This window comes from Pinus tabuliformis, chromosome X (genome assembly GCF_031772625.1).
Source record: "Pinus tabuliformis cultivar Carrire ecotype Pingquan chromosome X, CPIR1, whole genome shotgun sequence".
Lineage (NCBI taxonomy): Eukaryota > Viridiplantae > Streptophyta > Pinopsida > Pinales > Pinaceae > Pinus > Pinus tabuliformis.
This window is the reverse complement of record NC_142308.1, coordinates 1138645434-1138660938: the sequence shown is the minus strand read 5'-3', so window position 1 is coordinate 1138660938 and position 15505 is coordinate 1138645434. Positions and strand designations below refer to the sequence as shown.

The 15505-nt window shown below is 32.8% G+C and overlaps 1 protein-coding gene across 1 annotated transcript; it reads right to left on the bottom strand.

Annotated features, from left to right (window-relative positions):
- Window positions 1-8333: 8333 nt before the first annotated feature.
- LOC149143855 (cysteine-rich receptor-like protein kinase 44) lies at window positions 8334-10432 on the bottom strand. The gene is made up of 5 exons (XM_089451965.1): window positions 10306-10432; window positions 9946-10158; window positions 9582-9816; window positions 9016-9166; window positions 8334-8690 (listed from the first exon to the last, which is right to left on the bottom strand). Exons 1-5 carry the CDS (start codon window positions 10430-10432, stop codon window positions 8334-8336), a joined length of 1083 nt encoding a protein of 360 aa, XP_089308091.1.
- Window positions 10433-15505: the final 5073 nt, after the last annotated feature.

The window sequence follows — 15505 nt, the reverse complement described above, 5'->3', positions numbered from 1 at the left end:
CTATGCCTTACACCTCAAATTTTGTGTGCACTTACAAATGGTACTTCATGCACAATCTTTATTTTAGTTGATGTGTTATATTCTCATGTGTAGTTTTCTTGCTTAGACATGGTTTCCTATTCTCATGTGTAGTTTTCTTGCTTAGACATGGTTTCCTATTCTCATGTGTAGGTTTCTTGCTTAGACATGTTGTGATGATTTCCTACCTAGTTGTGAACATGTTAAACATTGGATGAGCTCTTATAACACTTCTTAACAATAAGATTTTATTATTCTGTTTTGTTATACCATGGCAAGACATAATTGTCCTTAGGAGTTGCCAATACTTGGGCCAAGTTGTAATACGGGAGATGTCATTGAGTTATTGTACTTCATATCCTAAACTAACTTAACATTTTCCCTTTTTCCTATTCAATGTCATCTCTGAAATGTAGTATTCCCATTCATATTCATTGTATCATACGTCATCCAACAATATCTAGTCAAGCGAATTGAAGAACAATGTGAACCTAAGCCAAAGAAAGACAAAAAATATTAAAGGTGAAGAGCGCGAAAGTTAAAAGTTAAAATATAATAAAGCTAGACCAATACCACCTCATTAAAAATGTCTTCACCCCAAAGTCCTATATTGTGCATATAGAAAGAAAAGTCTAAGAGATCAAAGAAAAAATACAAAGGGGTAATAAAATAAAGTTCCAATGTGGTAACTCTAAGAAAAGTTGCCACTTAAGAGCTTGTAAATGAAAATAATGAAGATTCCTGTCTAGTCAATTTAATGTCTTAAATTTCTCTACATAAATTATCAATCCGGGTATCATAAACTAATGAAGTGTGGTGCACCATATGTGCTTAGTTAACCTTTTTCTTACTTCGTTGTTTTATAGATTTTATTTTGTTTTGGGGTTTTGTTTTTGTTGATCTCCTAAAGTGTCTAATGCAGATGGAAATCCTATTCTAAGGTCTTAAGAATACTTTTAAAGGTTAGGTATGGATGTATATTTGAAGACAAGGTTTATGTCCCTAATGGTAACTTCCAAAACTTAGCACTTCAAAACATCTCAAAACATGTTATTGATGGAATTAGTACTTAAACAAAAGTGTAAATATGCAGCTACTTAAATAAAACAAAAGATGAAATGTTGATCATGAAATCACTGTCTCTGCTGCTTGTCTAAATACGGAAATAAAAGTTAAGCTATTGCACTCAAAGAAATTAAAAATTGCAAGGAAAGTAAAACTAAAATCAAATTACACATTCATAATTCGATCCCTCGCCAGTAGTCCTGCTATGGCTTTCGGAGGTAACCATCAATGATATGAGCAATTTAATATCTAATTGCAGAAAAGTAAAACTAAAATCAAATTACACATTCATAATTCGATCCCTCGCCAGTAGTCCCGCTATGGCTTTCGGAGGTAACCGTCAATGAAATGAGCAATCCAATATTTAATGCAGAAAAGTAAACTAAAATCAAATCACACATTCATAATTCGATCCCTTGCTAGTAGTCCCGCTATGGCTTTCGGAGGTAACCATCAATGAAATGAGCAATCCAATATCTAATTGCAGAAAAGTAAACTAAAATTAAATCACACATTCACAATTCGATCCCTCGCCAGTAGTCCCGCTATGGCTTTCGGAGGTAACCGTCAATGAAATGAGCAATCCAATATCTAATTGCAGAAAAGTAAACTAAAATCAAATCACAACATTCGTATTTCGATTCCTCACCAGTTAGTCTCGCTATGGCTTTCGGAGGTAATCATCAATGACATGAGCAAGTTGATTTCTAAACTAACTAACAAAGCAAGTAAAAAAGACTGAAATCAAAACAAAACTAGAATTAAAAAAACTAAGAAAAGAAAAGTCAGCAGAGAGGTTAATCTCATGTCACTAGTTGATGCAAAAACATATAAAGAAAAACTAATCTACAATCAACCGATTGAACACACTTACATGAATTAAAATTGCATGAATGGAAAATCTAAACTATCAAACTTAAAAGCAATTAAATGACATAATGAAATCAAAGTAAAATTACAAAATGAAATCTACTCTACCTTACATTCTAATGTGCTCCATGACATCTACTTCACATCTCCTTCCATGTTGAGAACATCAAAGCTTTATTCAAATTCTTCAAAATTACAAAGTACAACAAAGCTCTCCAAAGCTTTCAAAAGCTATCAAGGAAGAACTACAAACTCCAAGCTAAAGAACTAACAAGCCAAGACTTAAGAACTCCAAGCTCTAAGCTAAAAAATGAAGGAGAAAGATCTCCTATTTATACAAAAATTTGATAAGCCATCTCATTAATGAGAGTCCATGAATCTCTCCCTCTACCTCTAGGGTCCTAATCAAAATAGGAACTGATAAGACACATGTCTTCTTAGAGTTACATTATAATTAGGAGATGTGACACATATCCTCATGATCCCATGATTCTTTCCACTCAAATTCGAATTTGGCCTTAGAGTTCCACATAAGGGTCTTCTAGAAGCCTCCTTTCAACCTACACATGTCAACAATCTCAACCCACTTGTTAGGTATAAGCATGTGCACATTATTTTATAATTTTTAACCACAAATTCACTTAAAAAGACTAAGAATTAATTAAGTTTGGAAAAACATAAATGTGGCCCAATGATAATGAAAGTGGGATGAATGTGGTGACATAGTAGTGAAATGGAGGTGATATAATGGACATAATAGTGAAAGTGTAATGGAAATGAATGACTTTTTCAAGACTCAACAATTCCTAGCTATTGAAAGCTAGTTGGACCAATTAAAATACCTTTTACATCATTAAATATGAATTTTAGGGTCAATACATGAAGTTTCCTCCTCTTCACATAAGTTATTCATTATTTTTACCTATCTTTAACCAAATGAACTAAGAAATACCTCTTGCTTTAGAAGTTATCACATGTAATAGGGATAAGGATGTCCCATCATGGTAAAATGTAACACCCTCCTCCCACATCTACCCAAGCAACTGGCCAGCCAGGGTGAACATGCGACGAGAGGCCACTATGATATGATTCGACCTCCTGAGTCACATTAAGGAAGTGGAACTGACAGAAACACACCATACAGACATTCAACATCATCAACAGAACCTTCAGAAGACAAGTCAACCACTCAGATAGCTCATCCCTAGGTCCCACTATTGTTTTAGGTCTCTTGGGCCATAGTCTCTCTCATTCTATGGGAAAGGGAGTGACTAACAACCTAAAGTCACTCTCACAGGTCTGTCTGCTAGTGATTGTGGACCAGAATTGGCAGTGTTGTGCTAGCGACTCTCAGGATTTGAGCCACCTTTTCAGGCCCAGAGCCCAGGACACTTCCCAAAACTAATCCATCTCTTCAAATCAGTAAAGCAACATGAAAATGAAAGTACTAAAGCCAAAACTTGTTCAAGAGCTTGACTGGATCCCTACTAGCCATGACAAGCATTTCGTCAAACATATCATCGACATGTAACCTACAGGTGTAAACAACAAAATTAAGTGTAGGGATCTCATACTTATCTGAGAATCGCTATGAACCATTGTTCCCTCATGCCATTTGTTGCATTATCATCTATTAGGTCATAGACACATTATCCATTCACATACAAGTAAAAACATGCTGAGAGCCATACATAGTTGTTGTCATAAAATATAGATATGACCAACATAATAGGAACATAAATACAATAAACATATCAGTGATCAAATCCATAAATACATCAGTACCTTTGCACATGAAAATCAATGGACTGGATTTCTCATTAATGAATGCAATGAACCAATCGAAGATGGGACTACCACGTTCCACCCAACTGTAGAATGGCTGAGCCAAATCTCTCTTCAACCATTCACCCTCGTGCCATATTCCAAGCATGAATGTGGGATCTCATACACTAGTACAAAATAGCTAATTAGTTACTAAAAAAACGACTAAAATTTGTATATAAATGACTATTTTTCGGTTAGGGAGGAATACCTAGTCACATAAGTTTCGAAAAATCAATTGCATAGAGATAATAGGGTTTCGTGAATACATGAAACATCTTTAATTGGAAGAATGATGATTCATGAGACTTGCCATTATTTCACATTTTTTAACCATCTCTTAGTAGGTTTTTTCTTGACTTTTAATCTTTTTTCACATCCCTGTGACTATGTTTTACTTTTTAGGATGAATATTTTTTTATATATTGATTTTAGTATTTAAAATGATTTTATGATTAAATATTATAAAAATAACATGTTTTTAATTATTTTTGAAAGTTTGGGAGATATATAATGAGGAAAAGATGACATAATATATTGAGCATATAATAAAGACAAAAGAGTTTTGATATTGGCAATTTTAAAAATATTGAGTTCAAAGTTAATGAAAAAATATAGAAGGGTATAAAAAATGTTAATGAAAAAATAGATACCTACAATATCTAGTGAGACTAGAGATTTTTAAAATTTAGAAGGTGTATTGAGTTCATATTAGTAGGGAGTTAAATAATGTGATTTTTATAGGAAATTTTCAAGATGTATTCAAATTAAGGGTATTGTTTAGTATTCCACGAATGCATGTGATAAACAGCCATAAAATAACATTGAAACTTTTTTATTTAAATATCATGAAGATATTCATGAGAGGATGTTTACAGATATTTATAGATACTTGTTAATTATTAGCAAACAATTGTAACCACATGAGAGATGTAGATATGAATTTGTTGCTAATCTTAGTTCCAAAGCAAGTTTTTGTATAAATAAGAGTGTCTTCCTCATTCCAAAGAGAGGACTCTTGGAGAATATGTCCAACATATGATAAAATATTATACTTTTTTTAATATTTCCTTTCACATATATTGTCATCCTTTACTTTTAGATGTAAAATGTTTTAATTTTTGTTTATGATATTATAGAATAGTTTACTACTATATTTTTGGGAGAATTAAGCTCAACTACAAATAGATCATGGCCTTTTATTTCATGTTATGTTTGTTTATCAATTTTATGCAATTTCATTTCATGGCTAGCTTTTCCATTGATGCATGTCTGGTGTGTGTTTTTATCATAGCTAACTAACAACAAGATAAATAAATCATGGAAAATTGTGCTAAGAGATAACGTATTAACAAAAAGATCCCTACCTAGTAGCATGATTGAGACAAGCACATGACCATTATCAAGAGTGCTTAAGCTTGGTTTTATTTATGAAGTTTGGTTTGATTCATTTCCATAGCTAGTCTCATTAAATTCTATTATGAAATATACCAAAATGGAGTCTACAAGTTGATTTAGAACCTTGGTTGATAAATGAAAGTATATTTCAATGATTAATTTGTTTTTTCATATAGTATATTTCATTTTAATATCCTTTAATTGAACTAAATTATGGAATATATCAAAACAAGTATTGTTGTAGAAAGTTTCATATCTTGAACATTGAACACTTAACTATAACATGATTTGCAATGTTAGTTGATATAGTAAGATATCATGGTTTTTTTTTAGTTTAACTAATTCATTTCACAAGTTTTAGCTTCAATAGAATAATTATTACATAGTTTAAGTATATTGTATTACATATAATCTAATTCTGCATATACAATATTTGCATTTCACACGTTTTACATATAATATAATTCTGCACATACAATATTTGCATTTCACACATTTACGAACCTAAGTTGAAAATTAATGTCTAATATTATGCAAATAAATTACATGACAATCAGCACATCAATATTAGGTTTTAACTAAGATGTAATGATTTTTTACTATTTCTGGAGTGCATTGGATTTGGTTAGATGTAAATGGGAGGGCATGGGAGATAAAGAAAAGTGAAATTTTTTATATGGCTACTAATTATGGTTGTTATCAAGCTTAGAGGAAGTTCCTCAACATTCGCATGGATTACATAATTTTCTAAAGCTAGCCTTTCTCCATTTTCTTAATTGTCCAAAAATAAAATGCCTCAATTTGTATTTCAGATACAAACTTTCAATAGAATAAGTATTATATAGTTTAGGTAGAACATATTACAAATGACCTAATTCTACACCTACACTGTTTGCATTTCACAAGTTTAATGTATAATACTTATGCAAATAAATTAAGTGACAAACAATGCACTAATGTCCTAATAGGTTTTGACTAAGGTGCAAAGTTTTTAAACAATTCCTAGTGTGCATTCGATTTGACTAAATGTAAATGAGGCAATATGGGAGATGAAGGAGTACGTAATTTTTGATATGGCTACTAGGTTAGAGGAAAATCCTCAACATTCACATAGATTAACCTAATTTTTGAAAGCTAACATCCTTAGCTTTTTTCAATTGCTTAAACACAAAATGTCTCAGTTTATATAATTTGTATTTCAAAATTTCCTAAAATGCCTAATTCCCATAATTTTTTATTTTTTAATATATTATTGCAAAAAACAATTAAGTAATTTTATTCATATTTTTTTAATATATTATTGCAAATAACAATTAATAACTTAATGTTGCTCCTATTCTATTATGTTTTTATTTTAATTCTTGAAAATATATCTGACATTAGTCCTCTGACGTACATGTTTCTTCATTACTGGGCATTGAAAATGAGGAAGTTTACCATAAATGATACAAACGTAAAGGTATTTTTATTGGATAATGTAAATATGAAGCTTTTTTTTTTTGCAATAACAATGTGTTGTTATAATATTCTTATACTTTTGAACAAAAACAAGTTATAAACTAAAGAAACAAATACAAAAATGGCATAAGATAGCTACACAAAAATGACATATATAGTGTGATTGAATAAGCATCTTTATGCTCTTGGTTAAGCATTCCACACTATATTATGTTTATATTGGAAAATAAATTGATTATTATATAAAATTTTAAAATACTATACCATGCATATTGATTTTATTGTAAATTTTTCATATATCTTCCAATTTTTATAATTTTAAATAAAATTAAAATCATAAATATAAAACAATAATAAATTTATTATAATATGAAATAATAACATTTATATATTTAAAAATATTATTTTTCTTCCTAATTAATAAACAATATAATTGAATAAAAAACCTAAAATATAAATCAATTAATTAATTAATTTAAATTAAAAATATAAACAAATAATTATAATATTAATATGATTCAAAAAAATTGATACCATTATTTTCCACTTAATGTTGTATCTAAAAAACAGCCAAAAATATTAATTATCTTTCTAATTATAATATAAAAACCTAAACTATAACTCAATTAATTAATTTAAATTAAAAATATAAAAATTAATTATAATATAAAAAATAAAAAATATAAATGTGAGCCATTACTTTCCACCTAATTTTAAGGCTAAAAGCAGGCAAACAAAAACCTTATTAATTATTCAAAACAATAGGTTCCTTTTCTATTGTTATTGTTATTCTAATATATGAAAATAGTTCTTGATGGCAGTTTTAATGAGTTTGAATATGAAATAAATAGAAGTTCCCACAAAATCATATATGAAAATCTGCTATTAAATAAGGCTCTATTGTCACTCTTATTGATTGGATGTTGTCTATTCACTCAAAACACAATTCTTTCCCATTATATGTTGTTTAAAATTGTTTATTTTATTATATTATATGAAGTTTTGCTCTAATAATTAATTATAATTTTTATGATAAAATAAAATAAAAATAGTATATAATATGAAATTTATATTACAGTTAATATATATCGATTGAAATACTGTTGATGTTATCTGTTTACGCCCAAAAATTTGATTTATAAACATTAAAAATATCTATTTAAATAGAAAATATAGAAAATACCTAAAAAAAAAAAATATAGAAAACACCAATAAAAAACACTTACAAACATTGAAAAAATATAATGATTTTACATGAGACATTATGTTCAGTTTTGACATAAATATTACGAAATTTATATTGGAGTTGTTTATAATGCGACTTTATGGAGATTCCGGATCTTGATTTGTTGTAGTTAAAATGGTTTTTCAACTGCATATTTGGATTCAACACCTTGGAAAACCCCTGGGACTCTTTGATTGTGCAGAAACTAGCTATCAAACTTGCGATTCCAATAAATTGCTACCGGATTTTGACTAAAAAACCCACCAGAAAAACCGGATTTTGACCGGAAAAACCCACCGAAAAAACTTCCAAAAAATCTCATTATAGACAACTGCATATATTTCTCTTACCGAATCCTCACAATAACTAAATATCAGCGTACTACTTTCAACAAGAACCTCGTTACTTCTAATCGCGGTATTAAACTTGCAGTATCGGCAAGAACCATGAATAAGTCTGGTTCATAAATCAATCTTTACCTGGGTTCTAACTCAGAAATTGAAACGTTGGCATTAGATGCTAAAGTAGTGTGGGATGAAGATGATGCAGTGGGTGGAGATGTATGGGACGATCCATGACGTGAGGAGCCGGGATTGTTGGAGGCAGCCACAGAACTCACAAAAGCAGGTTTCGTGGGATCTGGTAACATTATTGTCCCCGTTGAAAGCATCAAGTTCACTGTAGACATTGATGGACGAAGTAATGGGTCGGCTTGTGTACATAGCAATGCAACTTGGACGCATCTCAAGACTTCTGTCTGATCGCCGCAGGTTTCATTTATTACTGCATCAACAATGGCCTCAATGTTTCCTCGTGTATATAATCCCCATGTCTGCATAATCACATCACATCGTGAAATTGAGAAAATATATAAGTGGTCATTAAGATCGACCACTAGTTTATGATGAATTGCAGAAAGTAATAGATGCGGATTATGCATATACTATAATCATGTCAAAACAGATCAGGATGGGATCAATAATCACATGATATTTCATTGTTGATGTATTTTGAACGAATCAGTGTGGTTTATTGTCAGGACAAATTCAACTTCAATCTCATATGACTTCGCTAAACAATCTATGGAGCAACTAAAGAACATGGTCCCGATAACGTGGATGTTGTCAATTGGAAATATAATGGAAACGCTATCTTACCCATTGTAAAAGGGTCTGCATTTCAAGTGGTAAATTAAAATCCATGTTTCTTTTTCCACTTATAAGTTCCAGAAGAAGAATCCCAAAACTATATACATCAGCTTTAGCAGACAGTTGCCCATGCATCGCATACTCTGGTGCCATATACCCTCTGCAAATAACAATTTCACTTTATAAATACCTCTTCAATCTTTAAAAGAAAAAGTGTACTTAATCTTAGGAAAGATGAGTAGTGCAATGCCATTAATATAAATCGTTTAGTAAGTATGCCTGTATTTTAATTCCACTACGTTTTTTTCCCTTGGTTGAGCATATCCTATTTTAGGTAGTTTTGTTCAAAATTTAACATGAATTTGTGGCAATTGCAATTTTGACTTAGGTAGTCTGTGTAATTCGAGTGTTCTAAATGTTATTTAAGGTGCTGAATCTAATTCTTCAGCACCTTTTACAAACTTATAATCTAAAATATTAAATCTTAAAATGGTTAGACAGCCTTTCTGAAACAAAACAGTATAATACTAAAAAGTAGTTAATGTAACCGAGTGATGCATGGTGCAAAGTTTCACCGAGTTCCTGCAATTCCTGTGCCCACAGAAGTTTCATCTTCCTCAAAGAGTCTTGCCAATCCGAAATCTGCTATCTTGGAATTCAAGTTTTTGTCCAACAAAATGTTGCTGGCTTTAATATCCCGATGGATAATCCGGAGATGAGAATCCTCGTGCAAGTAGAGAAGCCCTCGAGTTATACCAAGTATGATGTTATAACGCTTCTTCCAATCAAGTTGCATGCATCTATCTGGATCTGTATCGACCAAGCAGGAAAATAAATTATCACAACCGACATAAATTATGTATAAACATTTGGGGGAATGATTTCCATTACCGACATTAATGTTTCACTTTGCCTTCAACAAAATTGAAGGAGACTCACCGAATAGAATTTTATCAAGGCTGTTATTGGGTAAGTACTCATAAACCAGCAACCTTTCTGATCCCGCTTCGCAACAGCCAAGTAATTTCACCAGATTTCGATGTTGAACTTTTGCCACCAACTTAACTTCATTAAAAAATTCCTTCTTGCCTTGCCTGGATTCTAAGGACAGCTTTTTCACTGCTATCTCTTTACCCTCTGGAGTAGTTCCTTGAGAGATTGAGAGAAAATGGTTATGGAGATTTTGTGAAGAAGTACTATAAATTATCCATCTATACTTACTCTGGTGCCCGCGACCATATGTAAGATCTTTTAAAACCTTCCAAAACAGAATGGATGTTTACGAAAAGTAGGTTACCTTGTATACAGCACCAAATCCTCCCTGCCCAAGCTTGTTATTATCATGAAAATTTTCTGTTGCAGCTATCAATGTTTCCATTTCAAACACTGTGAAAGCTCTAGACAGGCTGGGAATGTTAAGCTCCATTAAGTTTTTCCCAACTGCTGCCTACAATTAAGGAAGGGAATTGTAGTCATTTCCTTAATTTCTGGAAACCAACTGCAGTAATTTCCTTAAATTATGGAAATCAACTGCAGTTAATTAATTTCTTGTTGGGAGCTTCTGAAGTGGTCCTCTCTACCATGATCCGTGGAACACCTGACACATACAGAAGCTTGGCTATATATTTTTATGTTTGGTCCCCAAGCTTGCATCTCAATCCTCTTCAGTTTTTACACCATCAAGTGAGAGAGTAGAGCTTGGAAGTGCCTTCCAGATTATCTGTGTTCTTTTATTTTTCTGCTTGCCTGAGGTTGTTATGTCTCCACTGCGTACTGTGCCCAGATTTTAGAGTTCCTTTCTCTCGTTTTCGTGCTGCCATGAGCCTATGAATTACAAGTTAATTACAGTGATCCCACTGGTGCTTGTACTTTTACGTAGACAGATAATGTGCTTCTAAAGCTCATGGCACCATCGTTCCAATAAGTTGTTGTTCGTTGCGTTGAGGAGTGTGCCTACTCCTAGAAGCGTGAAGGATTACTTCTGCATGGTGAAATTGCCTTCAATTTGCAATTCGATGTGCTAGAAGCCAATAGACCAGACTGGCGATTATTAAAGAGATTGCAGGGTTCAGCATTCGTATGTGGAGGTTTACCACGAGAATTGGTCGCATTTCAGTCAAGCTATTTTTCTATCGTTTGAGGCCGAGAGGAAACTAAAGGCTCGAGCTCTCTTCAGTAATTTAACCAGATTTCAAAACAATTGGAAAGGAAAGCTACTACTGTTTGTGATCAAGCCAACACATCAGAAAATAAGAAGGGAAGGGACTACCACGGTTGAGGCATCAGAATGTGTTTGACATCAATGGCTGGAGGTATTCTTCTTGGTATTAAAGTTTTATTTTTAGATTCTTTTAAGTATTTTTAATTCCGTATTAAAGAATCGTTGTTCAGATTTAGCATTGTTGAAATTCGATTGTTAATTAGAATAATCGTTATTTCATCTAACATTTAGTATCAGAGCAACTACTTATCTCTGCCTTGGTGTGTTCTGCTTACCAAAACATGTTGTTATGAGAACGGAAATTACAGTCCATGCTCAGAAATCTAAGACATCTTAGAATTGTTGGAATTTTTCTGTGATGATTTTTAATATTATGGTTAGTTACAGTGTGTAGCCCTAGACAGTAAAGTTGGGGATAAATTAGTGCATATTTTAATTCTCACCTTGGTTTTCTTGGTCTCCATGAAGTTTTTGTGGACTAAGAACAATACGTTTCCCCAAAAATATCAACTATTTTAAAAAATGTTTTATATGGTTTTTATTAAAAGGAATTTAAGGTTTATTTATTTTGAGAGGAATTCTTGCCATCATTTGGAGTAACACTCATATTTATCGCAGTTTTTACTCATATAGTTTTTTTGTATGAAGTTTATTTAAAATGTCATTTTGACTTATTTTTACTAAACATTTTTTTTTACTCTGGTTAAAGAAATGTTTATAATTTTATAAGAAATTTTTTTAAGAGTTTCATTAGTGCGGTAATTGTTTCCGCTTTCCATATTTTTTTTTTAAATTGCTTCATATTAAAGTTGTATACACGGTTTCACGTCGCATGAAATGTGAAGTACTATGTATATTTTTGTTTATGCAATTTAAAATAAATAATGTCTAGTGATCCATATAATTTTAATTGATTAGAGAATAGCCACAGCATCTCTAATTAAATAAAATTATATATTATGTTTGGTTAGGATCACATTAAGATTATTTAGACATTAAATTGTAATTAATTATACTAAATATAATAAATTTTATCCCACATGAATATTTATTGTATTTATATAATTAATTAGGATAAAATATTCATAACTTACCCATAGGAATTATGAGTTAATAGTTTTATCATAAAGTTCAAAACTATGAATAATTGAATCTGCTTGAATTGAAAATTTAGCCCACAGGCAATTTTTATGTCATTAGATTCAATTTTGAGCATGATTTACATTGGTAAAACATGAAATTTTATTTAGGCCTCAATTTTAACATAAGCGTGTGATCTTTAATGCAGTTGTACAACCTGCAAATTTATCTGAAATTCGTTGTGATATCCCTGAACTTAAGGGAGATAACTATAAGGTTTGGAAGGAGAGGGTTCTCCTTCATTTGGGGTGGATGGACATAGACTATGCTATTATGAAAGATGAACCACCAGCACTCACTAATACCAGCATTGCAGCGGACGTCACGCTTTATGAACGATGGGAGCGATCTAATCGCCTCAGCATGATGTTCATTAAGACTAAAATTTTAGCTGGTATTCGTGGTTCCATTGATCAGCATGAAAAGGTCCGAGACTTATTGAAGGCCATTGATGATCAATTCGTCACTTCAGACAAGGCACTAGCAAGCACCCTAATCATGAAGTTCTCATCCCTAAGGCTCACCAGTGTAAAAGGTGTGCGCGAGCACATCATGCAGATGAGGGACACTGTGGCTCAATTGAAGCAACTCGAAGTTGAAATATCAGAGTCTTTCCTGGTGCACTACATCCTGAACACCCTTCCACACCAATACGGACCTTTCAAAATCTCATACAACACACATAAGGATAAATGGTCAATTAATGAACTCATGACCATGTGTGTTCAAGAGAAAGAGAGACTGGTGATGGAACTGGGAGAAAGTGCAATGCTGGCAACGCGTGGAAAGGGAAAGTCTGAAGCCAATCGGAAAGGGAAAGGTAAAGTACCTCCCCAAGCCGATATCAAGAAGGATTCCAAGTGTTTCTTTTGTAAAAAGAAGGGACACATGAAGAAGGAATGCACCAAATTTCAGAAATGTCTTGCGGACAAAGGTAGTCTAATCTCGTTTGTTTGTTATGAATCTAATATGGTTAATGTTAATATTAACACATGGTGGATTGATTCTGGATCAACAATTCACATTTTGAATTCCTTGCAGGGTTTGCAAAACCTAAGGAAGCCAGTGGGAAGTGAGCAAAGCATCTTATCAGGAAACAAGATGGGCTCGCATGTGGAAGCTATAGGAACATGTTATTTAACTTTAAGTAGTGGTTTTGTTTTAGAATTAGAAAAGACCTTTTATGTTCCAAGTTTTTCTAGAAACTTGATTTCAGTTTCAAGGCTTGTACCTTTTGGATATTCCATTAAATTTTCAGAAAAATCTTTCAGTCTATTTTATAAATCTGATTATGTTGGGAATGGTATTTTGTCTAATGGTCTTTACTGCATTAATTCACAAAACAATGTCACTTATGATTTAATGCATATTCACACTGGCTCTAAAAGATGTGTTATTAATGAAGATTCCTCTAAATTATGGCACCAGAGACTAGGTCATATCTCCATAGAAAGAATTAAAAGATTGGTAAATGAAGGGTTACTTAATACTCTGGATTTTACTGATTTTGAGACTTGTGTGGACTGGATAAAGGGAAAGCAGATCAACAAGTCAAAGAAAGGTGCCAATAGGAGTTCGGACATATTAGAGATCATACATACTGATATATGTAGTCCAGACATGGACTCACATGGTCAGAGATACTTCATCTCCTTTATAGATGATTACTCGCGATATATGTATCTCTACATGCTTCATAAAAAGAGCGAAGCATTAGATGCCTTTAAGATTTTTAAAGCTGAAGTAGAGAAACAATGCGGCAAGCAAATTAAGATCGTGAGATCAGATAGAGGTGGAGAATATTATGGTAGATACACAGAAGATGGACAAGCACCTGGGCCATTTGCAAAATTTCTTCAAGAGCATGGGATTGTTGCCCAATACACCATGCCTAGTTCACCCGACCAGAATGGTGTAGCAGAAAGAAGAAACCGAACATTATTGGACATGGTGCGGAGTATGCTTAGCAGCTCCAATCTTCTTAAATCCTTGTGGACTGAAGCACTTAAGACAAAAGTGTATATATTAAACCAAGTTCCAACCAAGGCTGTTCTTAAAATGCCATTTGAATTATGGAAAGGTTGGAAACCGAGTTTGCGACATATGCGCATTTGGGGATGCCCGTCTGAAGTGAGAATTTATAATCCACAAGAGAAGAAGCTGGACCCAAGGACCATTAGTGGGTATTTCATTGGATATGCTGAAAGGTCTAAAGGTTATAGATTTTATTGTCCATCTCACAGCACTAGGATTGTGGAATCAAGAAATGCGAAGTTTCTTGAAAATGACTTGATTAGTGGGAGCGATCAAACCAGGAACATAGTTTCTGAGAAGGATCATTCAGAATCTCAACCTTCCACCTCAAGTCATAGATTGGTTATTGTTCATAGCCCCTCAAGTACAAACTGGTGTTGAACAACCAATTGTTGAAGTTCCACAAGCTGCTGACGACATTCTAGTAGATCAGGTAGTTCAAGAGTTGCCAAGAACTTTTGAACAACAAGTTGAACCACATACTTCTCAGGAAGATGATGGTACAACATTAAGAAGATCTACTAGACTAAAGAGATCAGCGATTCCTGATGATTATGTTGTGTATCTGCAAGAATCTGACTACAACATTGGAGCCGAAAATGATCCCGAGTCATTTTCACAAGCCATGAGTTGCAAAGAATCAGAACTATGGTACAATGCCATGAAGGAAGAAATGAATTCCATAAAGAGTAATGAAGTCTGGGATCTTGTTGAGTTGCCTAATGGTGCTAAAACCATTGGATGTAAATGGATCTTTAAGACAAAGAAAGACTCATTGGGCAACATTGAGAGATACAAGGCAAGACTTGTTGATAAGGGATTCACTCAGAAAGAAGGAATCGACTACACGGAGACTTTTTCTCCTGTATCTAAGAAAGATTCCTTGCACATTATTATGGCATTAGTAGCCCATTTCGACTTGGAGTTGCAACAAATGGATGTGAAAACGACATTTCTCAATGGAGATCTAGAGGAGGAGGTTTACATGAAACAACCTGAAGGATTCCCCTCTAGTGATGGTGAGCAATTAGTTTGCAAGCTCAAGAAGTCATTATATGGTTTAAAACAAGCATCCCGCCAATGGTATTTGAAATTCCATAATGT

What these genes read in the sequence shown, in the direction of transcription:
- LOC149143855 (XM_089451965.1), bottom strand. Translation starts at nt 10,432, where the DNA reads ATGGAGCTTAACATTCCCAGCCTGTCTAGAGCTTTCACAGTGTTTGAA. An exon ending in AGGATTTGGTGCTGTATACA is followed by an intron (nt 10,159 to 10,305) that starts AGGTAACCTACT and finishes TCTCAATCTCTC; the next exon opens with AAGGAACTACTCCAGAGGGT. An exon ending in TGCAGACCCTTTTACAATGG is followed by an intron (nt 8,691 to 9,015) that starts GTAAGATAGCGT and finishes GTGATTATGCAG; the next exon opens with ACATGGGGATTATATACACG.